The sequence below is a fragment of the Pongo pygmaeus genome, chromosome 8, assembly GCF_028885625.2.
Source record: "Pongo pygmaeus isolate AG05252 chromosome 8, NHGRI_mPonPyg2-v2.0_pri, whole genome shotgun sequence".
In the NCBI taxonomy this organism is placed as follows: domain Eukaryota; kingdom Metazoa; phylum Chordata; class Mammalia; order Primates; family Hominidae; genus Pongo; species Pongo pygmaeus.
The window spans coordinates 15,098,590-15,123,828 of NC_072381.2; the positions used below are offsets into that span (position 1 = coordinate 15,098,590).

The 25,239-nt window shown below is 45.1% G+C and overlaps 2 protein-coding genes across 7 annotated transcripts in view; one reads left to right on the forward strand and one right to left on the reverse strand.

The window, feature by feature from the left end:
- Window positions 1-5,288, reverse strand: part of DCLRE1C (DNA cross-link repair 1C) — a 57,171-nt gene extending 51,883 nt beyond the window's left edge. For 2 of the 6 annotated variants that reach the window (XM_063669595.1, XM_063669596.1), the window contains exon 1: window positions 4,335-4,417. Coding sequence is in view for 4 of the 6 variants with exons in the window: in XM_063669593.1 (XP_063525663.1) it covers window positions 4,335-4,443 (109 nt within the window). In the remaining 2 variants the exon portion in view is untranslated. Of the gene's footprint in view, window positions 1-4,334 lie in introns of all 6 variants that reach the window. The other 4 variants (XM_063669593.1, XM_054503179.2, XM_063669594.1 and 1 more) reach the window with 4 other exon arrangements.
- A 4,483-nt stretch (window positions 5,289-9,771) lies between these two features.
- MEIG1 (meiosis/spermiogenesis associated 1) lies at window positions 9,772-24,466 on the forward strand. The gene is made up of 3 exons (XM_054435688.2): window positions 9,772-9,984; window positions 17,726-17,892; window positions 24,118-24,466. Exons 2-3 carry the CDS (start codon window positions 17,755-17,757, stop codon window positions 24,244-24,246), a joined length of 267 nt encoding a protein of 88 aa, XP_054291663.1. The 5' UTR covers window positions 9,772-9,984; window positions 17,726-17,754; the 3' UTR covers window positions 24,247-24,466.
- The last annotated feature ends 773 nt before the right edge of the window (window positions 24,467-25,239 follow it).

Consider the following 25,239-nt stretch of genomic DNA (forward strand, 5'->3'; position numbering starts at 1 on the left):
CCACATTAACAGACACAGACAACAGAAAGGTAGCAATTAAACCAACTATTACATTAAGTATATCATGCATTCCAATATATTCTGAATCTTTAGCAAGTAAAGGCCTAGACAACAATGATCAAACAGCTCTAAATTGTTTAGCTAAACCAGTTGGACACGGTGGCTCATGCCTGTAATCCCAAGACTTTGGGAGGCCGAGGCAGGCGGATCACCTGAGGTCAGAAGTTCAAGACCAACCTCGCCAACATGGTAAAACCCCATCTCTACTAAAAATACAAAACTTAGCCATGCATAGTAGCACACACCTATAATCCCAGCTACTTGGGTGGCTGAGGCAGGACAATCACTTGAACATGGGAGGTAGAGGTTGCAGTGAGCCAAGACCATAACACTGCACTTCAGCCTGGGCGACAGAGTGAGACTTCATCTCAAAAACAAACAAACGGCAAACGGCTGGGCGCGGTGGCTCATGCCTGTAACCCCAGCACTTTGGGAGGCCGAGGCAGGTGGATCACCTGAGGTCAGGAGTTCGAGACCAGGCTGACCAATATGGAGATACCCTGTCTCCACTAAAAATACAAAACTAGCTGGGGCTGGTGGCGCATGACTGTAATCCCAGCTACTTGGGGGGCTGAGATAGGAAAATCGCTTGAACCCGGAAGGCAGAGGTTGTGGTGAGCCAAGATTGCACCATTGCACTCCAGCCTGGGCAATGAGAGTGAAACTCCATCTCAAAAATAAATAAGTAACCAAAAAAAAACAAGAACAAGAAACTGTTTAGCTAAACCAAACCAATTCGAATTACCACGAGCACCACCACACACACACACACAAGCACACCCTCAATTTATATGTGGTGTGGCCATCATTAGACCCAATGAAAGCAGAGCAGTCACCACATGTCACTTGGCAGCCCTTGATTGTATACATGCCTCCAGGAGAGTCCACCTGTCTCCCAGTGGGTATATTCCCTCAAGGGATACCTGGTCCAGCCTTTTAGGGCCTATGGGTATATCCCTGGGCAGGACTCTCCATAGTTGTAGTTTCCAAAGAGTTTGTGCCATGGCAAAGAGGAGGCTGAATCCAGACTCTGCATCCTGCTCCCACACTGACTAAGCAGGCAGTACCCTGCATGGTGCATCATGGTCCCCCATCCTCACCACCCTGAGGCCCTTCCAACTGGTAGTCACAAGAACTGGATGGGTTTGCTTTGTGCTGCTGGAACTGCACCCAGGTCTGCTTTTCCAGGGAGGTTTTCCTTTTCCTTGGCAATCATCATAAATTGCCCCCTCAAGGGGATTTCCCCAACCCTGGGCCACTATCTCAGGTCTCGGGGGTCAGGGGTCCTCTCATCTTCCAGAACTTACTAATGATGCTTAGTAAAGCCCACCCTGCACACAGCACTGGCTTCCAGATGGCCCACAAATAAGCATCAGGTGGGTCCATAGCCTACTCCGAATTATATCAAAATGTGATGTGGGACTGGGTGTGGTAGCTCACACCTGTCATCCCAGCACTTTGGGAGGCTGAGGTGAGTGGATCACCTGTACCCAGGAGTTTGATACCAGCCTGGGCAACATGGGGAAATCCTGTCTCTCTATAAAAAATAGAAAAATTAGCCAGGCATGATGGTGCATGCCTGTAATCCCAGCTACTCAGGTGGGAGTACTTGCTGAGGTGGGAGGATTGGTTGAGTCCAGGAGGTGAAGGCTGCAGTGAGCCAAGATCGCACCACTGCACTCCAGCCTGGGCAACAGAGAGAAACCCTGTCTCAAAAAAAAAAAAAAAAAAAAGAAAGGGATGTGGATGGGTTTCCATGCATTTTTCCTAGCAAAAGAGTCCATACAGTTTCTCATGTTTGAGCTGCTATCACAAGATACCATAGATACCATAGTTGGCCTTCACACCAACCCTGTAAGGAAAGGTAGTGTTTTGGTTGCCTTCAACACCAAAAAGGTATTTCTCACAGTTCAGGAAGCTGGGAAGATCCAGTTCAGGAAGGTGGATGGGGGACCATGACGCACCATGCAGGGTGATGCCTGCTTAGTCAGTGTGGGAACAGGAAGATGTGGGGCGATTTGGTTTCTGGGGAGGGCACTTTTCCTAACTTACAGACAGCCACCTTCTCACTATGCACTCACATGGCTTTCCTAGGCCCCGCATGACGGCAGAGCGCCCTCTCTCTTCCTTCTCTTGTAAGGGCACTAATCCTATCAGTAGGACACCACGGTATGACCCCACTTAAACTTATTTTCCTCCTAAAAACCCCAGCCCCAAATACAGTCACTTTGGAGGTTAGGGCTTCAACATATGAATTTTGTGGAGATAGTCCACATCATAATCAAAGAAGCCTGTGTCCCAAAAAGTTAAAAGCCAACAGAAGGCAACCTGAGAAACCTCCAAAAGCAGAAGTTGAGTTTTCACCCTTGATGAGTTTATGTCCTGGTTGACTAAGCAGATCCACATGTGGTCAGAGAACAGAAAAAGTTGTTATAGACTGTTCAACAGTAGGGAAGAGTCCATTTCTGGCTTAATGCACAAACTTAGGGTGATTTCAAATTCCTTTAGATGAATTGTTTCTCCAAACTCAGTCGTCCTAAACACGAAGTGCAAATTTCGGAAGTATACTTTAATCCTGGCTAGCCCATTTTGAGTTCAGAGACTCCAGTGCGACTCTACACAAAAAGTAAAAATGGGCATATCCTTGTCCAGCAGTGGATTCTCAATGAAAAACAAACCCAGAAATGTGTCAGGCGCAGCGGCTCACACCTGTAATCCTAACACTTTGGGAGGCTGAGGTGGGTGGATCTACCTGAGGCCAGGAGTTTGAGACCAGCCTGGCCAACATGGTGAAACACCATCTCTACTAAAAAATTAGCTGGGTGTGGTGATGCATGCCTGTAACTCCAGCTACCTGGGAGGCTGAGGCACGAGAATCGCTTGAATCCAGGAGGCGGAGGTTGCAGTGAGTGGAGATCATGCCACTGCACTCCAGCCTGGTGACGGAGACTCCATCTCAAAATAATAATAAAAATACAAAAATTAGCTGGGCATGGTGGCTCACTCCTGTAGTCCCAACTACTTGAGCAGAGAGCATGTGCCACACTGTACTCCAGCCTGGGCGACAAAGGGAGACCCTGTCTCCAAAAAAAAAAGAAAAAGAAAAAGAAGAGACGCTCAAAGAGGTGCACGATGCTAATATGGCAACGCACAAGAAGAGGTCCAGATTTTCCTCATTAAAGAGAAATCACTGGTGGCTTTGTGGAAAAAAAGCAGAATTTCCCAGAAGCAGTAACTTCAACAATTTATATTCCAAGTGATTGATTCCACACACAAAACAACATAACTGGCCTTCACACCAACCCTGTGAGGAAAGGCTGTGTTTGGATACCTGTAATTTACTTTAAAACACTTTCCCACTGCGCATGTACAGATAGGTTTGTTACATCGATTGACTCCACAGGGTGGTGGGAGCTTCCTGCTCCAGCACGCTGCAAGGCCACACAGCAGGAGGCAGCAACGCCAGTGATTCCGTTTATCATTTTCTCCAATTAACACTAATGGCTGGGCGAATTAGCACAATGAGCACTAAAACTGTTTTCGCTGGTAAAAGTTAGTGACTTGTTAGCACAATAGAAGTGAAAATGAATAATGGTTGTCAAGTTAGCGGTAAACTCTGGAAATTAGCTCCAATCTCTGCTTGGAGCATCAGCGACACTCTAACCTTAATCCCTAAATCGGCCCAGCTGTGAAAGGAATCCAGCTGTGAAATCACAGTAGCTTTTCTGGTTGCCTGATACCATCTAGAAGGGAAACATCCCTCCATCCTAAACTAGAACGAAGCTTTCATATTGGATACAGACAGAACATCCAAAGGCCAGGGAGCTTGCACTTGGTGGAGCTCTTAGGCGGGTTGTTTCACAGTTGTGTGTATGTCTGAGTCTCCTGCTTGCTGACCAATGTTTGAGGGTGTGGTCAAATAGATCTGAAACTTGTTTTCTTCATACATGGTAGCGAGGCTTTGAGGGAAGTACTAACCCTCGCCAATCTCTGATCATCGGCCACCAGCAAAGCTACCAAGAGAACCTACTAGCAGTGCTTGACCAAGCCGGCCCCGGGCGCAACTGGCAGGCGCCGTTACGCCGCGTTGACCAGATCCGAAAATAGATGAAGCCTTTGAGAGGCTGAAGAGCCCGACTGGGACAAGGTGTGTGCTGGCCGCCCCCTCGCTGGCCTCCCACAGGCTGCAGCTCTTTGCTCCAGGGCCAGCCCCCTCCTGTCCTCTCTCCAGCCCCCAGCGCCCCGGGAGCGGGCGACGCGCAGCCTTCACTCACCTTTGTGGCAGTGGGACAGGAAGTAGGCGCGGGCCCTCAGGTTCTCCCTGTCGAAGCGGTCTATGGAGATAGTTGGATACTCGGCCATCTGCCCCTCGAAGGAACTCATAGCGCCGCCGATCCCAGCGTCCTGGACCCCAAAACCGCAGCTGAAGCCAAGGCCAGCCCTGACCGCGCCGCCACTTCCGGGAAGCCGCGCGCCGCCTCGCCATTGGGCGGCCGAACGCAGCCACGTCCAATCAGAGGAGTCCGGAGACCGGGGGCAAAGTCAAGGAGCATCCGATCGGGTTCCGGGCGCCCGCTGCGTGGGTTTAAATCACCCGCGCTGCGCTGCACGCGGTGGGCCCTGAGCTCTGCCCAGTGCAAGGCTCATTCCCGCCAAACAAACACAGGTGTTGCTCTGGTAAGGCGTTGCCCATGTCTGTGCAGGTGCAGTCGCGGGAATGGAAATCGAAACTCCCAGAGCAGGTCCCCAGCCGACGAGGTGACTGGGCTGCGGAGCTGCGCTTAGAAATCATTCTTCGTTCCGCTTCCTGCTTGTCTGCTGCTAGCCTGAAACCCGAGCTCAGTTCCTCGCCCTCTCTCTTCTGTTCCCAATTTCTAACCTTGTGGGATAACCGCGAAGATTGTATGAGAAAGTTTGTATCTGACTCATGGTAGATTCAGTAACTATTAATTCCCTCTTCCGTTTATATAATCTACAAACTGAATAAGTCATCTCTGCGTGATCTTGGGGCAAATAAGATCCCAATAATGTCTTCGCTGCTGGCCTCTCCCCTGGGCCCCCACCTTTCTGAGCTATACTTTTAGGAAGTTAGAATGATGTATTAAAAAAAAAAAAAAAAGATGGGAGGAAAGGTCTAAAATTTTTTAACAACCAAAGCAACTTTATGAAAAAGTTTGTTAAACCTTTTATTGTATTTCATTTATTGTATTACAATAAACCAAATAATCACCATGACATTTATTGTGCTCCTTCCTATCAAATCTCCTTAGTATAATTAAACACAAACAACCCAGAACACTTTTGCTTTATTTTATTGATTTATTGAGTTTGAGTCTAGTTCTATCGCCCAGGCTGGAGTGCAGTGGCGTGATTTCGGCTCACTGCAACCTCCGCCTCCCAGGTTCAGGCGATTCTCCTGCCTCAGCCTCCAGAGTAGGTGGGACTACAGGCACGCGCCACCACGCCTGGCTCATTTTTGTATTTTTAGCAGAGACGGGGTTTCACCACGTTGACTAGGCTGGTCTCGAGCTCCTGGCCTCATGCGATCTGCTCACCTCGGCCTCCCAAAGTGCTGGGTGAGCCATTGTACCCGGCTTTCCAGGCCTCCATAACACTTGAAGTCCTGCTTTGTGCACAGCACGGTGACAAACCTTCGGGTAGCATTCAATCTATCTGGGGACAACATGTTTGCAGAATATGGCAAATAAATGCTTCCACAGAGACGCAAGGTAACATGAGAATAAATCCAGGAACAAAGATTTCTGACCAGGGAAATCAGGAATCAGAATGCCATCCCAGCCCAGCGCAGTGGCTCATGCCTGTAATCCCAGCACTTTGGAGGGCTGAGGCAGGTGATCACCTGAGGTCAGGAGTTCAAGACCAGCCTGGACAACATGGTGAAACCCCATCTCTACTAAAAATACAAAAATCGGTCGGGCATGGTGGCATATTGTAATTCCAGCTACTCGGGAGGCTGAGGCAGGAGAATCACTTGAACCTGGGAGGTGGAGGTTGCAGTGAGCCTAGATCACGCAGTTCACTCCAGCCTGGGCAACAGAGAGAGACTCTGTCTCAAAAAAACAAAACAAAACAGAATGACATCCCTAGTGAATGTCAGCTTGTTCCTGTAGTCATGATACTCAGAGTTCTATTCAAATACAGATTTCCAGGACATCTTGAGGACGGGGAGGAAGGGTGACCTGGAAAGGTATACACAACATAATCACTAATTGAGGTAAAATATCCTGCTAGTATACTACTGGCAACAGCTTTGATGGTTTGTCTTACAACACATGGGAACAACTGCCCTGGCAGGGTTATGGAGACCTAACAACAAATTCTGCTGTGAGTCTACTGTCCGAAGAATCTCATGGTGGAGTTCCCGGAAAGGCAGGTCAAGATAATGCTCGTGATCTTATTTATTTTCTCACTTATTTATCGCCTCCTCTTTCCACAATGGATACAGTACAAACAAAGGGAAATAGAGTCAGGACAAAGAGAAAGACGGGATAGAAAATAGGCAAGATAGGTAAGCATAGCCCAGACCAAACCTAGCGAATCAGAAACTCTGGGAGAGTGGGGCCTGGCAGTTTGCAGCTTAACACACCTTCTAGGTGATTCTGATGGATCCTAAAGTTTGAGAACCACTGGATTCGAGTCTAAAGAACATTCAGGGCCAGTGTGGTGGCTCATGCCTATAATCCCAACACTTTGGGAGGCCGACGCAGGTGGATCACCCGAGGTCAGGAGTTCGAGACCAGCCTGACCAACATGGGGAAACCCCTTCTCTACTAAAAATAAAAAAAAAATAGTCAGGCATGGTGGCAGGGGCCTGTAATCCCAGCTACTCAGGAGGCTGAGGCAGGAGAATCACTTGTACCCAGGACACGGAAATTGCAGTGAGCTGAGATTGCACTATTGCACTCCAGCCTAGGGAACAAGAGCAAAACTCCATCTCAAAAACAAAACAAAACAAAACAAAAAAACACAACACTCAGGAAATCTGGGACAGGAATTCAGGTAGGAAGCTGCTGCAATACTGCTGGAAATGTGATGGTGAAGCTTAATTCATTCAGCAAATGTATTCATTCACTGACCATCTACTGTGTATCAGACACTGTTCTAGACACTAAAGATACAGTAGTGAGCAAAGTAGACAAAAAATATGGCCCATCCTGGTGGCTCCTGCCTGTAATCTCATCACTTTGGGAGGCCAAGGCAGGTGGATCACTTGAGGCCAGGAGTTTAAGACCAACATGACAAAACCCCAGCTCTACTAAAGATGCAAAAAAAATTAGCCGGGTGTGGTGGTACACCTACAATAACAACTACTTGGGAGCTGAGGCACAAGAATTACTTGAACCCGGAGGTAGAGGTTGCAGTGAGCCAAGACGGCGCCACTGCACTCCAGCCTGGATGACAAAAGAGACCGTGTCTCAAAAAAATAAAAATAAAAAAGCAGACAAAAATCCCCGTGGACGTGGGAGTGTACATTCTAATGGAAGTAATTACTGTCTACCATTTATGTAGTTCCAGATGTGATCAGTGTTTTATACTTATTATTTCATCCTCACATCCTACCTGCCCATCAGATAGGTACACTTTCTGTCCTTATTTGCCAGTTGAGGATACGGAGGTTAAGTAGCTTGTCCAGGGTCATGTTGCTACTAAGTAGAGCTCAGATTTAAATCCAAGAAGGCCACCACACTTTTAGACACTGTGCTCTCTGACAACACACTGCTAGCCACCATGCCATGCTGCCTCCACAGCATTGGAGGGGCAGTGATGAAATATACTGATTCAAAATATATCCCTTTAGCACCTACTGTGTGCTAGGCACTGTTAGGCCAGTGTGGCTGCAGCAGAATGATCTGGGGCTACAGAGGAAGGAGGGAGGGTGTTGTGAGCAAATCTTACAGGGCTTTGCTCACCATGTATAGCCTCTGGTTTTCGCTCTCCATAAGATGGGAAGCCACTGCAGGGTTGTGAGCAGAGGACTGACATAATTTGACTTAGGTTTTTTTATTTTGTTTTGTTTGAGACGGAGTCTCCCTCTATGCCCAGGCTGGAGTGCAGTGATGCAATCTCGGCTCACTGCCACCTCCACCTCCACCTCCTGGGTTCAAGCGATTCTCCTGCCTCAGCCTCCCGAGTAGCTGGGACTACAGGTGCATGCCACCACTCCCAGCTAGTTCTTTTGTATTTTTAGTAGAGACGGGGTTTCACCATATTGGCCAGGCTGGTCTCGAACTCCTGACCTCATGATCCACCCACCTCAGCCTCCCAAAGTGCTGGGATTACAGACGTGAGCCACCGCGCCCAGCCTTGACTTAGGTTTTAAACAGATTGCATTGACTGTTGTGTTGACAACAGACTATAGAGGGGGGACAGAGAGCTGTTGGGACGGTTGTAATTACCAGAAAAGGGAAAAATTATGATGGCTTGAGTAGAAGCTATAAAGCCAGCAGGTTGCACTGATGGATATGGAAAGAGAGGGCTCTAGGCCTCATCTACTAAAAGACATGAAGAAGGAGCGGAGCTTTTGTATTTGTTTTGGCAGGGAGGTGTTTGGGGAGGTTGTTTTGTACAACCAAGTGGATGTTGAATACACATTGATATACAAATCTAAAGTTCAGAGAAAGACCGGGCTGAAGAGAGAAATTTGGCAGTTGTAAGTAAATAGTTTTTTGTTTTGTTTTTAATTTTACTAAGTATTTCCTTTGTTTTAGTATGACTCATTCATTTAGAAGTTTATATAATTTAATTTGTAATATGGCTTGTGTTTTTGTTTTGTTTTGGGCAGGTGCCCGAGGCCCTTGTCATCTTCATTGACTCTAGCTCATGGCTTGTGTTTAACAACTAGCTCAAAAAAATTCCTAAAAATTTAATTACTGAGTCTCCAGAGCTCTAATGAGCTGGCTCCAGCACACAGTTGCTCCTTTCCTTCATTCAACAATTTTACAAGTCCTGATGGCTCTACGTTCAAAATATGTATCTTGGCCAGGCGCGGTGGCCCACGCCTGTAATCCCAGCACTTTGGGAGACCGAGGCGAGTGGATCACGAGGTCAGGAGATTGAGATCATCCTGGCTAACACGGTGAAACCCCGTCTCTACTAAAAATACAAAAAATTAGCCAGGCTTTGTGGCGGGCGCCTGTAGTCCCAGCTACTCGGGAGGCTGGGGCAGGAGAAGGGCGTGAACCTGGGAGGCGGAGCTTGCAGTGAGCCCAGATCGCGCCACTGCACTCCAGCCTGGGCGACAGAGCGAGACTCCGTCTCAAAAAATATACATATATATCTTGAATCTCATCACTTTTCGCTAAAATAGATAGTACTGTGATATAGTAATAGATAATGCCAGAAAAAATAATTAAAGCTATAGATATCATCTAATGTAGGTTTACTGATTGTCAGGCACTATGGCGACTCTCTGGATTGGTTCATTCCCCGCAAATGAATAGATAGGAGATATCTACTATCAGGAACTACGAACAGTCTCCGTGCTGTGATCCGCTTTCATAGGGAATTTTGTCTGGGATTCAAGCAGCAGCAAGTAACCCATTTCGCCCTCTATCTCTGCTCAGGGGTAAGCCCTGGCAGCGCTCCCACCTGGGACCTACATTGACTTAGTAAGATGAGCCTGCGCCCACTCCAGCCCTGGCGCATGCGCATAAAAGCCCATGCCCGGCGGCGGGGCCTGAGCTAGCTGGGCGGGGCCTGAAGGAGCCGGGAGCTCCTGCAGCTCCACCGCGTTACTAAGAGACGCGAGGGTCGCGGAGGCCACAACACTTGGCCTCTCGCTGGCCCTGCCCGCGGATCCCGAGTAGAGAACGAGAGCACCCACGCCCGCCTGCAGGCTCCCGGGCGCCCCCGGCCTCTTCTGCTCGGCGGAACGAGGATAACCCCGCAGAGCCGGACCCAGGGGTGGGTGGATGCGTCGCTGGAGGCGGGGGCCCTGCCCGCCAACCCCTGAGCCCCGGCCGTAGCCCCACCCCGGAAGTTCTTGCCCCGCCTTCTCCGCCCCGCCATTCTCTGCTGTCTCTTGAGGTTTGCCGGGAGATCCGGTGGTTTTCATGTCTCTTCCGTGATTTTCAGGGAGGAGGGTCACTATTTGGCCCTTCCAGAATCTCAGGGTCCGGTTCTCCCGGAAGTTTCCGGGCTGCCCCGGACTCCATTGACTTTAGGGGCCGCGACTCCGAGGGCTCCGATTTGGGCCCTAGATTTTGGAATACTGTGTTTTGTCCATCCCAGCCTTCACCAGGCGGATTTCACCTCCCACACAGTTAGTGATTTATAGCAGAAAGGAAGTTGGAGGGATGGGGACTGCAGGTTAGCTGTAGGGGCCGGAAGGGAGCGGTTTTGTGCTGCACCCAGGCAGGTTAGCACTCCCAGAGCAGGGACCGCCAGGCGTGCTTTGGGAACCGCTTTTGTCTTTCAAATGAACGCCCGGCGACCGCAGACAGGAGTTCCAGAACCTTAGAGACCGGCTATTGCTTCTCTTTAAGTTCAGGAAACAGGCGCAGGCGTGTTCATGGGCTTGCCTAAGGTTACGTGCTGGTTACAGGGCTCCTCCTGCTGCCTCTTAGGAACAGAAATAATCTAATAGGAGAAAAAAATGGACTATTAGGGAGGCTAATGCTCTTGAAGTGTTAATACTACTAAAAGTAAAAGCGCTTTTCAGAATGAAAGGGAAGTGAAAAGGGAATTTGGGTGGCTGGCTACATCAGAAGCTTCTGTTACTACTTTAGATTGTCAGGGAGTTGAGATGGTGTTGGTTTTTTTTGTTTTTGTTTTTTTGAGACAGAGTCTCGCTCTGTCACCCAGGCTGGAGTGCAGTGGCGCGATCTCGGCTCACTGCAAGCTCCGCCTCCCGGGTTCACGCCATTCTGCCTCAGCCTCCCGAGTAGCTGGGACTACAGGCGCCCGCCACGATGCCCGGCTAATTTTTTGTATTTTTAGTAGAGACGGGTTTTCACTTTGTTAGCCAGGATGGTCTCGATCTCCTGACCTCGTGATCCACCCGTCTCGGTCTCCCAAAGTGCTGGGATTACAGGAGTGAGCCACCGCGCCGAGATGGTGTGTTTTTAAAATAACGTGCGCGAGGCTGGGCGTGCTCACGCCTGTAATCCCAGCACTTTGGGAGGCTGAGGCAGGGGGATCACCTGAGGTCGGGAATTCGAGACCAGCCTGACCAACATGGGAAAACCTCGTCTGTACTAAAAATACAAAAAAAATTAACCAGGCATGGTGGCGAATGCCTGTAATTCCAGCTACTCGGGAGGCTGCGGCAGGAGAATCGCTTTAACCCGGGAGGCGGAGGTTGTGGTGAGACAAGATCGCGCCATTGCACTCCAGCCTGAGCAACAAGAGCGAAACTCCATCTCAAAAAAAAATAATAATAAATAAATAATAAATAAATAAATAAATAACATGCTCCTCAATTTAACAATGGGATTATGTCCCAATACACCCATGGTAGGCGAAAATGCATTTAATTCACCTAGCCAACTTTAAACGCCCTCAGAACACTTACTTCCCCTGCAGTTGGGCAACATCATCTAACACAAAGCCTATTTTATAATAAAGTGTTGACTATGTCATGTAACTTACTGAATACTGTATTCAAAGTGGAAAACAATGGTTGTATGGGTACTCGAATTATTGAATACGTATTGCTTTTGCACCATGGTAAAGTGGAGATATGAGTTGAACCATTCTACAGGACCATCTGTATACATATAAACCCTAAGTGTTTCATATAATTCAGTTTCACAAACCAGAAACTCAGGCATTGCTGTTTCCTGTTTGTGGAGCTACAACTTGGTATTTTAGACATCAAATTTATTTATTTTTTGAGATGGTGTCTTGCTCTGTCACCCAGGCTGGAGTGCAGTGGCGCGATCTTGGCTCACTGCACCCTCCCTCTCCTGGGTTCAAGTGATTCTCCTGCCTCAGCCTCCTGAAGTAGCTGGGACTACAGGCGTCTGCCACCACATCCGGCTAATTTTTTTTTTTTTTAAGTAAAGACGGGGTTTCACCATGTTGGCTAGGCTGGTCTCGAACTCCTGACCTCAGGTGATCCACCTGCCTCGGCCTCCCAAAGTGCTGGGATTACAGGTGTGAGCCACTGTGCATGGCCCAGATGTTTATTTTTATTTATTTTTTTTTAATATTTTTTCCTTGAGGCAGGGTCTCATTCTTGTCTCCCAGGCCGGAATGCAGTGACTTGATCACAGCTCACTGTGGCCTCAACCTTGGGGGCTCAAACAATCCTCCCACCTTAGCCTCCCCAGTAGCAGAGACTACAGGCATGGGCCACCAAAGCCAGCTAATTTTATTTTTTGTAGAGATAGGGTCTCACTATGTTGTCCACGCTGGTCTTGAACTCAGACTCAAATGATCCTCCCTCCTCAGTCTCAGAAAGAGCTGGGATTACAGGTGTGAGCCGCTGCATCCGGCCATTAAATGTATTTTTTTATCAATTCTTTTTTTGGCACAACTGCCAGTAAAGAAACCACTCAGTCTGCAAGTGCTAAGTACTAGCAGAATTAGAACTGCCACTGAATTTCCTAGAATCACTGAAAAATTTAATCAAGGAATTGTAAGTTGATCTTTCCTAATTTTAGTTTCATTTTGTGTTTTTAATAAACTGAAAGTAAGGGCAAAAAAAAGAATTTCCACCACCACTTATATAGCATAGTTACAGTAGTCACTAGAGTTCCTACTATGGTGAAATTTACATTCATATTCTCTTTAGGTATTTTGGGAAAATAAAATTTTGAAATGCTTAATAATAACCGGAAGATGTCTATTTCTACTGAGAAAAGTGGTGATTTCCCCCATAGTCCAATTGAATACAGCATATTTTCTGCTCTTCTATTAAATGTAGCATTTTTATGTATAGTTGCCATAATTTTTTGAGCTGAAAGTGACAAAATATTACATAGTGGCATTCAAGAAAATACGTTTCAAATGAATATGAGCAAAAAGTCAAGCCTAAAGCAAAAAGGGCTTGGATAAGACAAAAATTAAGATTGTATCACTACATGTGCTTCATCTGTAAAAGTCCTATAAGTAATACAGTCACTAAATTCATATAAAAATATGACTAATTTTGAAAGTTTTTTTTTTTTTTTTCCAGACAACGTCTCACTCTGTCACCCAGGCTGGAGTGCAGTGGCACCATCTCGGCTCACTGCAACCTCCGCCTCCCAGGTTCAAGCAGTTCTCTGCTTCAGCCTCCTGATTAGCTGGGATTACAGGCATGTGCCACCACGCCCAGCTAATTTTTGTATTTTTAGTAGACACGGGGTTTCACCGTCTTGTCCAGGCTGGTCTTGAACTCCTCACCTCGTGATCCACCCACCTCAGCCTCCCAGAGTGCTGGGATTACAGGCATGAGCCACCGTTCCTGTCCTGAAAGTATTTTAATACAGTGAATTCACTAACTTTTTTTTTCTCTTAATTTAGACAGAGTTTCACTCTTGTTGCCCAGGCTGGAGTGCAATGGTGTGATCTCGGCTCACTGCAACCTCCGCCTCCCAGGTTCAAGCAATTCTCCTACCTCAGCCTCCTGATTAGCTGGGATTACAGGCATGCGCAACCACGCCCGGCTAATTTTGTACTTTTAGTAGAGACAGGGGTTTCTCCATGTTGGTCAGGCTTGTCTCGAATTCCCGACCTCAGGTGATCCACCCACCTCAGCCTCCCAAAGTGCTGGGATTACAGGCATGAGCCACCACGCCCAGCCTAACTTTTTTCTTTAATATTTCTTAGAACTTTTTCCTGTGTAATATATCTATATTCCTGTGTAATATTTCATATTATATATATGAATGGATTCTTAGGCTGTATCACACGTCCAACTCACCTCTTTGTCATAGGTGGTATATTGCTATTATATTGTGCAGCAGTGGAGTAGTGAACTTCCCACTAGAATGAATGGCATTAAAGGACAAAGGTTTCACTGAAGTGTGGCTTATTTATTGTTTTGCCAGGTGTTCCAAATTTTATATAAATTCGTATAATACTATAAAACTAGACCGAGTGCGGTGGCTTACACCTGTAATCACAGCACTTTGGGAGGCCGAGGTACACACGGATCACTTGAGACCAGGAGTTCAAGACCAACCAGCCTGCGAAACATGGTGAAACCCATCTCTACTAAAAATATAAAAATTTGGCCAGGCGTGGTGGCTCACGTCTGTAATCCTGGCATTTTGGGAGGCTGAGGCAGGCGGATCATGAGGTCAGGAGATCAAGACCATCCTGGCTAATACAGTGAAACCCCGTGTCTACTAAAAATACAAAAAATTAGCCGGGCGTGGTAGCGGGCACCTGTAGTCCCAGCTACTCAAGAGGCTGAGGCAGCAGAATGGCATGAACCTGGGAAGTAGAGCTTGCAGTGAGCCGAGATGGCGCCTCTGCACTCCAGCATGGCAACAGAGGGAGACTCCATCTCAAAAAAAAAAGAAAAGAAAAAAATATATATATATATATAAATTAGCTGTGTAGGGTGTTGTGCATCTGTAGTCCCAGCTACTCAGGAGGGTGGTGTGCATCTGTAGTCCCAGCTACTCAGGAGGGTGGTGTGCATCTGTAGTCCCAGCTACTCAGGAGGGTGGTGTGCATCTGTAGTCCCAGCTACTCAGGAGGGTGGTGTGCATCTGTAGTCCCAGCTACTCAGGAGGGTGAGGCAGGAGAATCTCTTGAACCCAGGAGGCCACAGTGAGCCAAGATGACACCACTGCACTCCAGCCAGAGTGATGCAGTGAGACTCCATCTCAAAAAAAAAAAAGAAAAAAAAAGAATTGCCTTAAAATGCAACATGGGCCTGAGCCTAAGTCAATATCTAAAGATCAAAAGTTTTTAAGAAGTCAACATACTGACAAAACTCTGATTTTCTTTGATCTGATCCATGTACATGTTGGTATGCACATTGGAAAAAATGCAAACAGCAATGCTAATGCTACTGACATCGTTTCTTCTTTTATGAGGGTAAGAACTGTGTGACTCATGCCTTCATTTAGATTCTTTTAAATCTGGAGCTAAGTTCAAACTCTGGGAATTATGATTTCAGAATGCAGCGGGCCCGGCGCAGTGGCTCACACCTGTAATCCCAGCACTTTGGGAGGCTGAGGCGGATGGATCACAAGGTCAAGAGATCGAAACCATCCTGGCCAGTAGGGTGAAACCCCATCTACTAAAAATACAAAAATTAGCTGGGCGTGGTGGCGCGTGCCTGTAGTCCCAGCTACTCGGGAGGCTAAGGCAGGAGAATCGCTTAAACCTGGGAAGCAGAGGTTGCAGTGAGCAGAGTTCACGCCACTGCACTCCAGCCTGGTGACAGAGCGAGACACTGTCTCAAAAAAAAAAAAAAAAAAAAAAAAGAATATAAACACTGTAATCTTTAGAATGTTAAGTAATTTAACAAAAATCTATATAGGAAGAGCGTTAGAACAACTTTCTTGTTTTTCATAGAAAAGAGTCCATTGGTACCTGTGACTTAGCCTCCTAACAGTCTTCATTATCTTTTTTTACTAACAACTAAGGGAACATTTAGGCTACATCTTTCATATTGAAGAAATATTTGTCTGAAATTCAGCAAGTCTGTCCATTTTATTTCCATTTCCTATTTTTCCTCTATTAAATCCAAGTAAAGCTAAATTTATGTCTTGTAAAAGCATTTACTAGAAGATCCTTTTAAATAAAACTTTTAAGTGTATGTTAATTAATCATATATTTAGCATGATTTTTACCCAGTATGAAGGATGGATATTTCTAATTAATGGGATGCTTATTTTGAGTTTTCCTTTATATATATGTATTTAAGTGTGTGTGTATGTGTGTGTATATATATATATACACTTTTTTTTTTTTGGAGCCAGAGTCTTGCTCTGTCACCCAGGCTAGAGTGCAATGGAGCAATCTTGGCTCCCTGGAACCTCCACCTCCTGGGTTTCAAGCGATTCTCAAGCCTCAGCCTCCTAAGTAGCTGGGATTGCAGGCACCTGCCACCACGCCCAGTTCAATTTTTTTTTTTTTTTTTCTTTTTGAGAAGGAGTTTCGCTCATGTTTCCCAGGCTAAAGTGCAATGGTGTGATCTCAGCTCACTGCAACCTCCGCCTCCCAGGTTCAAGCAATTCTCCTGCTTCAGCCTCCCAAGTAGTTGGGATTACAGGCATGTGCCACCACGCCTGGCTAATTTTGTATGTTTAATACAGACGGGGTTTCACCATGTTGGCCAGGCTGGTCTTGAACTCCTGACCTCAGGCCTCCTGACCTCAGTCTCCCAAAGTGCTTGGATTACAGGCCCGAGCCACCATGTCCAGACTTTCCCTGTTATACTTTAATGTATTTCTTGACCTTTTAAACATAATGAGCATTTGTCATTGTGATTGAAAAAAATTCATAAAATATTAATTTATTTACAGGATCTGACTTTAATGTGTTTCAGCCAATAGAAATATATTTTAATAGAAGAATGGATTCAAGTAATCATAGTGAAAATTCTGTACACTTTATTTCAGTTAAATGACATATATTTTGTTAATAAAATTAGTAGCTGAGAAAACAAGTGTAAGATTATGCCTTTGAAAAACTTGCTACGAAAGTTTGGTGAATAGACAATTACATGAACTAAAGTCGTATATTAGACTTTCCAAGACTATTAGTGACCTCCTACACTGTTTTTAAATCCATGGTCTCAGTACCACGACAGCCACACAGCATGCATGGAATCTGTGTTAGGCCATCTTCTCACATTGGTTCATCAAAAGATCAGGTACTATAGTGACCTCAGTAAATGAATTGCAGCAATTGGGATGTCTCCAAGCAATTAAGAAGTGAAAAAGAATAAACCATTCCCTCCCAGAAACAAGAAAGCGAACAGAGTGAGAAGACGGGTCTTACATTCCCTTTTTGAGAGAGAGAGAGAGAGAGAGAGAGATGCAGCTTTGAACATAAGTAATGGAATGGTGGTGGATATTTTGACAATCTACTAAGCATGTTTTCAGAAATGTGCAAACTATTACCTGGAACTCCAGTATTTGTATACAGCTTTTAGAACATCACTCCATAACTCCAACTCTGACTGGGATTTTATTGATAAAGAAATAAACAGTTTTCTGTGTATCTTTCAGGGACTTGGGGTTTTTTTTGTTTGTTACACTTTTATCCCCACAAAATAGAGCATGAATCTTTCTCAATCTTGGAATTGTATGTTTAAAAACTAATATATTTAATGGGATTCTCAACTCTAAGTATAATTTTTAAGTGTTAGTTTTGTTTATTCTCTTTTTTTTTTTTGAGATGGAGTCTTGCTCTGTTACCCAGGCTGGAGTGCGGTGGCACAATCTCAGCTCACTGCAACCTCCGCCTCCTGGGTTCAAGCCGTTCTCCTGGCTCAGCTGCCCCATTAGCTGGGATTACAGGCATGCACCACCATGCCCAGCTAATTTTTGTATTTTTAGTAGAGACGGTGTTTCACCATGTTGGCCAGGCTGGTCTCAAACTCCTGACCTCGTGATCTGCCCGCCTCAGCCTCCCAAAGTGCTGGGATTACAGGCGTGAGCCACCACACCCGGCCAGTTTTGTATATTCTTAAAGGGAATTTCAAAATTGTCACTATTACATTATCTATTAATATTGTTTTAACATCTTTCAGATATTATTGATAATAAGGCCTCTGTAACCATGGCTAGTTCTGACGTAAAACCAAAATCAATAAGTCGTGCCAAAAAATGGTCAGAAGAGATAGAAAATCTGTACAGATTTCAACAAGCAGGATATCGGGATGAAACCGAATATAGACAAGTGAAACAAGTTTCTATGGTAAGATTTATGTCTCTACAAACCTCAACTCGAAATGCATTTCTCAGATGCTGAAAAGTATTTTATAAACAACCAGAGAATAACTGAAGGGAATTCTACTCCAACTCTCTCATTTTATTTGTTTACTTTTATTTTACTTTATTTTTTGAGAAAGAGTCTCATTCTGTCACCCAGGCTGGAGCGCAGTGACACAATCTCGGCACACTCCACCTCCTGGATTCAAGGGATTCTCCCGCCTCAGCCTCGCAAGTAGCTGGGATCACAGGCGTGCGCCACCACGCCTGGCTAATTTTTGTATTTTTGTAGAGATGGGATTTTGCCATGTTTGGCCAGGCTGGTCTTGAACTCCTGACCTCAAGTGATCCACCCGCCTCAGCTTCCCAGAGTGCTAGGATTACAGGCAATAGCCATGACGCCCAGCCAGACTCTCTCATCTTATTAAGGGGGAGAGGCCCAGAAGAGTGATTTGCAGGCAGAGTGGGAGAAGACGTGGTCATTCAGCTGGGCACATTCAGAATGTTCTCTTTTATTGAGCAACTGTGCTCTGCTAAATGAATCTTTTATGGTAGACCACAAAAAAGAACTGTTTTCCTCACTCAGGTGATTTTATTATCAGATAATCAGTATGTTGGGTAACTATTATTTCCCTCCTGTTACTTTTTATTTTAACCATGAATTAGAAAGAGGTTAAAATCCTGTGTTTTTCTGTGGTGATTATACCTTACAAACAAAAGTGTTAGAACAACTCGTGACTTTGGTAGTATATCCCAGGCTTTCCTGAGAGAATAGAGACCTAGCTTTGCTTTACGAAGGCTAGACCAAAGTCTAGATTTGGCTCCCGTTTATACTGTGTGGTTCTTCTTAACTTACTTATTCTCTTGGCTACTAAGAGACTTTTTTTTTTTTTTTGAGACAGAGTCTCGCTCTGTCACCCAGGCTGGAGTGCACTGGCGCAATCTTGGCTCACTGCAACCTCCGCCTCCCGGGTTCAAGTGATTCTTAAGAGACATGTTTTTACAAATTCAGTTCACCCCTGAACAACACAGGGACTAGGGGCTTCAATGCTTCATGCTGTCAAAAATTTGTGTATAACTTTTGACTCCCCAAAACAACTACTAGTAACCTAGTGTTAACAGAAAGACTTGCCCATAAGGTAAATAATTGATCAACCCAGAAATACACTAATATCTTAATATATTTTATGCATTCATGAACCACAAACATTTTTCTTAATTTTTTTTGATATTTATAGTCTGTGTGGTTAGCGAATTTTTTCAAATTGTTGCAAATCTCAAAAAAAAAATTTCAACAAAGTTTTTGAAAAAAATCCATGTATAAATGGACTCCCCAAGTTCAAACTTGCATTGGTCAAGGGTCAACTGTATTGTAAAATATGACATAGTATTTATAAATATATTTTAATTTTTAAATTTGGGATTATAACAGTGTTTATTAACTCAGTTGTTTATTTTTCATTATTTTTTACTAACTCATCATTTTTCAGAGACTAATGTGTAGATTTTGCAGATCACTATAAGCACTTGTTTCTTTTTCTTTTATTCTATTCTTTGACCTCTACTTAAAAATTCCTTTAAAAGTACATAGGAGGCTGGGAGTGGTGGCTCACGCCTATAATCCCAGCACTTTGGGAGGCCAAGGTAGGCAGATCACTTGAGGTTATGAGTTCAAGACCAGCCTGGCCAACATGGTGAAACCCTGTCTCTACTAAAAATACAAAAATTGGCCGGGCATGGTGGCATGCACCTGTAGTCCCAGCTACTTGGGAGGCTGAGGCAGGAGAATCACTTGAGCCCAGGAGGCGGAGGTTGCAGTGAGCCGAGATCACACCATTACACTACAGCCTGGGCAACAAAGCGAAACTCCATCTCAAATAAATAAATTAATTAAATTAAAAGTTTAAAAGTACATAGGAAAAATAATGGAGGCAATACGGAACTAAAATGTTATTGCCTCTTTAATAGACATTAATTTAGCAGACATTAAATTTTATTGGGGTTAACAATAAGATTTAAAATACTGATCAAGTGAAGATTGATTACTGTGACTTCCATATATCTGTCTTCTCAACCATTATACTCTATCCCCATTGCCAAGGGTAATTTTCATTACTATATCATCTATGGCTTTTAAATAGATAAAACAGAAGCATTATCATTTTTATGCTGTTTAAAATAAGCTTTGGGCCAGGCGTGTTGGCTCACACCTGTAATCCCAGCAGTTTGGGAGGCCGAGGCAGGCGGATCATCTGAGGTTGGGAGTTTGAAGCCAGCCTGACCAACGTGGAGAAACCCCATCTCTACTAAAAATACAAAATTTAGCCGGGCATGGTGGCACATGCCTGTAATCCTAGCTATTCGGGAGGCTGAGGCAGGAGAATTGCTTGAAACAATGAGGTGGAGGTTGTAGTGAGCCGAGATCACGCCACTGCACTCCAGCCTGGGCAACAAGAGTGAAACTCCACCTCAAATAAATAAATAAATAAATAAAATAAGCTTCATACCCTGCCTTAAGTTTGGGATGCCCCTAAAGATACACAAGCCTCAGACTCATAGGCAGCCAGGTGTGGTGACTTACGCCTCTAAGCCCAGTGCTTTGGGAGGCTGAGGCTGAAGGAGTGTTTGAGGCCAGGATTTCAAGACCAGCCTGGGCGACATAGTGAGACCCCATTTCTACAAAAAAATTTTTTTAATTAGCCAGGCATGGTGGAGTGTCTCTGTAGTCCCAGCTACTGGGAGGCTCAGGTGGGAGGATTGCTTGAGTGCAGGAGATCGAGGCTGCAGTGAGCTGTGATCACATCACTGCACACCAGCCTGGATGAGAGAGCAAGACCATGTCTCAAAAAAAAAAAAAAAAAAGAAAGAAAAAAAAAGAAAAGAAAAGAAAGTTGTCACAAGAATTAAATGTAATCACATGTTTGAAGTGCCTGACATTATAGTGCTCATAATTTGTTGGGCTGGGCACAGTGGCTCACGCCTGTAACCCCAGCACTTTGGGAGGCGGAGGCGGGCCGATCACCTGCAGTCAGGAGTTAGAGACCAGCCTGGCCAACATGGTGAAACCCTGTCTCTACTAAAAATACAAAAAATCAGCTGGGCATGGTGGTGCACACATGTAATCCCAGCTACGAGGGAGGCTGAGGCAGGAGAATCACTTGAACCCAGGAGGGGGAGGTTACAGTAAGCTGAGATCATGCCACTGCACTCCAGCCGGGGTGACAGAGCGAGACTCCCCCACAAAAAATTTGTTGACTGAAGGAACAGCAAATGTTTAGTAAATGATAACTTTTATTAATCTCATCATCTTAGAGTCTAAAATAGGTAATAAGAACAATAAAACCTTATACAAATCAAAGTATATGTTCCTTAACAAAAAGAAGCACAGGGATTTAGAGGAAAACAGAATCATTTCCTTCCAGGGACAATCCCCAGAGAGGGCTTAGTGTCCCCAGTGGCATGTGCAGTGGGTCTTCAGGGACGGATAGGATGGTGACTGAAGGCTTGTTTTGGGTGGGATGTTTCTCCCAGTATGCAGTGGTTTGAGGGTTTGAGAGAAGTTGTTTCTCGTTACCTGGTGGTATAGTGCTTGCTGACCTTCCCTCCTGAGGGGAAAGTCCTTGAACTTGAGGATCTCATTCCATTCCACCACAGGCAAGAAGGTTTCCCAGATCAAATGGAAATGATCACGTTAAAAGTCAAGAAGAAAAAAAAGTTCAGAGATGCCAAGGGGCATCAAAAGGAAAAATGTCTAGAAGTCAACAAGCATAGGACCAACCTAGCTGTCTTAAGGATTGTCCCATATAAAGTAGCTTAGCTCCAGATGTTCAGAAGAGGCATTGGTTGTACTGTTTTCTCACCGGATCAGATGGTTTTAAGATAATCTGCTCCTGGCCCCAGGAGGGAAGAGGGCTGTAATGGAGCCTTGAGAACACCTTTCCCTGCCAAAGGTATTGGAAGCCACACAGGCAGGCGTGGCCTCAGTGTTGGAAAGGACTGCTGGTTTTCTGTAATGTATGTCAGAGGGCCTGCCAAGGCTTCTCAGATATGCTGTTACCTATTCTCGCTAATTCATAAGTAAATGAGATGACACAAAAAATGAAGATGTGTTATTAGAAAGTAAAAGACATGTGGACACAGATGGTATATTCATCTCCTCTTCCTACTGAAAGCTGAGATTTATTCATGGGGAACAGAAAAGGTGCAGGACTACCTGTATAGACGGTGTTGAAGAGCAGGATTTGGAGAAAGGGTGCAGGACTGCCTGTATAGACGGTGTTGAAGAACAGGATTTGGAGAAAGGGTGCAGGACTGCCTGTATAGACGGTGTTGAAGAACAGGATTTGGAGAAAGGGTGCAGGACTGCCTGTATAGACGGTGTTGAAGAACAGGATTTGGAGAAAGGGTGCAGGACTGCCTGTATAGACGGTGTTGAAGAACAGGATTTGGAGAAAGGGTGCAGGACTGCCTGTATAGACGGTGTTGAAGAACAGGATTTGGAGAAAGGGTGCAGGACTGCCTGTATAGACGGTGTTGAAGAACAGGATTTGGAGAAAGGGTGCAGGACTGCCTGTATAGATGGTGTTGAAGAGCAGGATTTGGTTTTCTACAACCTAGATGATGAGTTTTTGGTCATGATAAAGTGCATCTCACAAAATCTGAAAGGAACATATTTGACAGTAGTGCAATACATTAACCTGGCCAGGAAGGGATAACATTGAAGCGGAAGTGGAGAGACAGATCTCCAAATTAGATCAAGCCAAATGATAAAGTAAACAAACCAATATGGTATACAAGAAGGAATGATAGGAGATGGCTGGGGACAGTGGCTCACGCCTGTAATCCCAACACTTTGGAAAGCCAAGACAGGAGGATCACTTGAGCCCAGGAGTTTGAGACCAACCTGGGCAACATATAATAATTAATAATAATCATAACAATAAAGAATGGTAGGAGAAATTAAAAAAAGATTTTTGACACTTTGGGAGGCCAAGGTAGGAGGATTGCTTGAGACTAGGAGTTTGAGACCAGCCTGGGCAACATAGTGAGACCCTGTCTCTACAAAAAAAAAGAAAAATAGAAAACTTTTCTGGGCATGGTGGTGCATACCTGTAGTTCTAACTACTCAGGAGGCAGAGGCTGGAGGATCCCCCTGAGCCCAGGAGGTTGAGGCTGTAGTGAGCTATGATCGCACCACTGCACTACACCCTGGGAGACAGAGTGAGACCCTGTTTCAAAAAAAAAAAAAAAATGGATTTCAAGGTGAACTTGAAATTGGGGCAGAAGGAAATGCATATACACCTTTGGATAGTTCTTGAGTTGCTTGCTTTATTCACTGTGTAGTCATCAACAATCAGCAGGCAGCACGTTCAAAATGGAGCCTGGGCTTAGCCCTAATTTCCTCCTGTGGTATTAATTTTAGAAGTTAGAATGTTTGAAATCTTTTGTAAACATAAGAGAAATGAAGTTTAGATTACCTTGAATGTTTTGTCTTGGCCACAGTATTGAAATTTAAATCTAGAAATTGGAGCTGGGTGCAGTGGCTCAGGCCTGTAATTCCAGCACTTGGGAGGCCAAGCTGGGAGGATCACTTGACTCCAGCAGTTCGAGGCCAGCCTGGGCAATGTAGCAAGACTCTGTCTCCAAAATAAAACAAAATAAAATAAACCTAGAAATTGGGCTCTAGAGAAAAGCACTGAATTAGTTGTCTTTTTTTTTTTTTTTTTTTTTTGAGACAGAGTCTTGCTCTGTCGCCCAGGCTGGAGTGCGGTGGTGCCATCTAGGGTCACTGCAACCCCTGCCTCCAGAGTTCAAACGATTCTCCTGCCCGAGCCCCCTGAGTAGCTGGGATTATAGGCACCTACCATCATGCCCAGCTAATTTTTGTATTTTTAGTAGAGACAGGGTTTCACCATGTTGGCCAGGTTGGTCTTGAACTCCTGACCTCAATTGATCCACCTGCCTCAGCCTCCCAAAGTGCTGGGATTACAGGCATGAGCTATCGCACTCGGCCTGAATTAGTTATCTTACAGCATAAGGCTGCAATGTAAGATGTGTCTTGTGGGTATAATACTTTAAAAGCTCAAGCATTTTAAAATCTAATCTTATACTTTGTTCATATAAGTCATACTTTTTAACTATTTGATAGTAAAATATGAGATAAAAATCAACCCTGCATTGTAATGTTTGTACTCTGATTCTTGATGTGCAGGTAGATCGTTGGCCGGAGACAGGATATGTGAAGAAACTTCAGAGAAGGGACAATACGTTCTATTACTACAACAAACAGAGGGAATGTGATGACAAGGAAGTCCACAAAGTGAAAATTTATGCTTACTAGCCTGTCTTCTTTGTATTACTTGTCAATTATATTTTAAGAATTCATCATTTCCTTCTACATCGTGTAAATGTTTGTCATTTTATGAAATAATTCAAGATGCAGTCTTCAGTTTAATGTTTTGTGAAACACAAAAGCCAAGAGAATTGGTATCTGCTAATCACCTTGTCCTGTTCTAAGAACTGGCTGCAGATGCATTAAAGTTGTACTTTCTTGGTCCTGCTCTTTTTGTCCATTTTATTTTATTTTGAGACAGAGTCTCGCTCTGTCACCCAGGCTGGAGTGCAGTGGTGCAATCTCGGTTCACTGCAACCCCTGCCTCCTGGGTTCAAGTGATTCTCGTGCCTCAGCCTCCCAAGTAGCTAGAATTACAGGTGTGCGCTACCATACCCATCTAATTTTTGTATTTTTAGTAGAGACAGGGTTTCATCACGTTGGCCAGGGTGGTCTCAAACTCCTGACCTCAGGTGATCTGCCCACCTCAGCCTCCCAAAGTGCTGGCATTTCAGGCATGAGCCACCACACCCAGCCTCTGTCCATATTAACTGTGGTGTGATCACCATTAAGTATGGGAAAACACCTTTGAAATCATCCCAATGGTTAGACTAGTGACATATTTTCTTATAGCAGATAGTCTCAGTGCTCCACCTATACCCGCTCCTGGCATTTACGTCCTTGCTAGAACATTGCTTTGAGTGCCAGATATGGGTCTTGGGGCCAAGGTCTTTCTCTTGCCCCTGGAGTCCTTTGCCTCTTGCTGGGCAAACTGGAAGTGTCAAGGAATAATGCCCCCCATGGAAGAAGTCCTCCACTAATGACCGATGGGAAGTAGAGATAGAAATCTCCCAGCAGGCTGGGCACAGTGGCCCACGCCTGAAATCCTAGCACTTTGGGAAGCCGAGAGGGGTGGATCACGAGGTCAGGAAATCAAGACCATCCTGGCTAGCAGGGTGAAACCCTGTCTCTACTAAAAAATACAAAAAATTAGCTGGGAAT

Bases quoted from the DNA above. Each gene is read 5' to 3' on its own strand.
- MEIG1 (XM_054435688.2), top strand. From the start codon at position 17,755: ATGGCTAGTTCTGACGTAAAACCAAAATCAATAAGTCGTGCCAAAAAA. The intron at 17,893-24,117 runs GTAAGATTTATG...CTTGATGTGCAG, and splicing joins AAGTGAAACAAGTTTCTATG to GTAGATCGTTGGCCGGAGAC.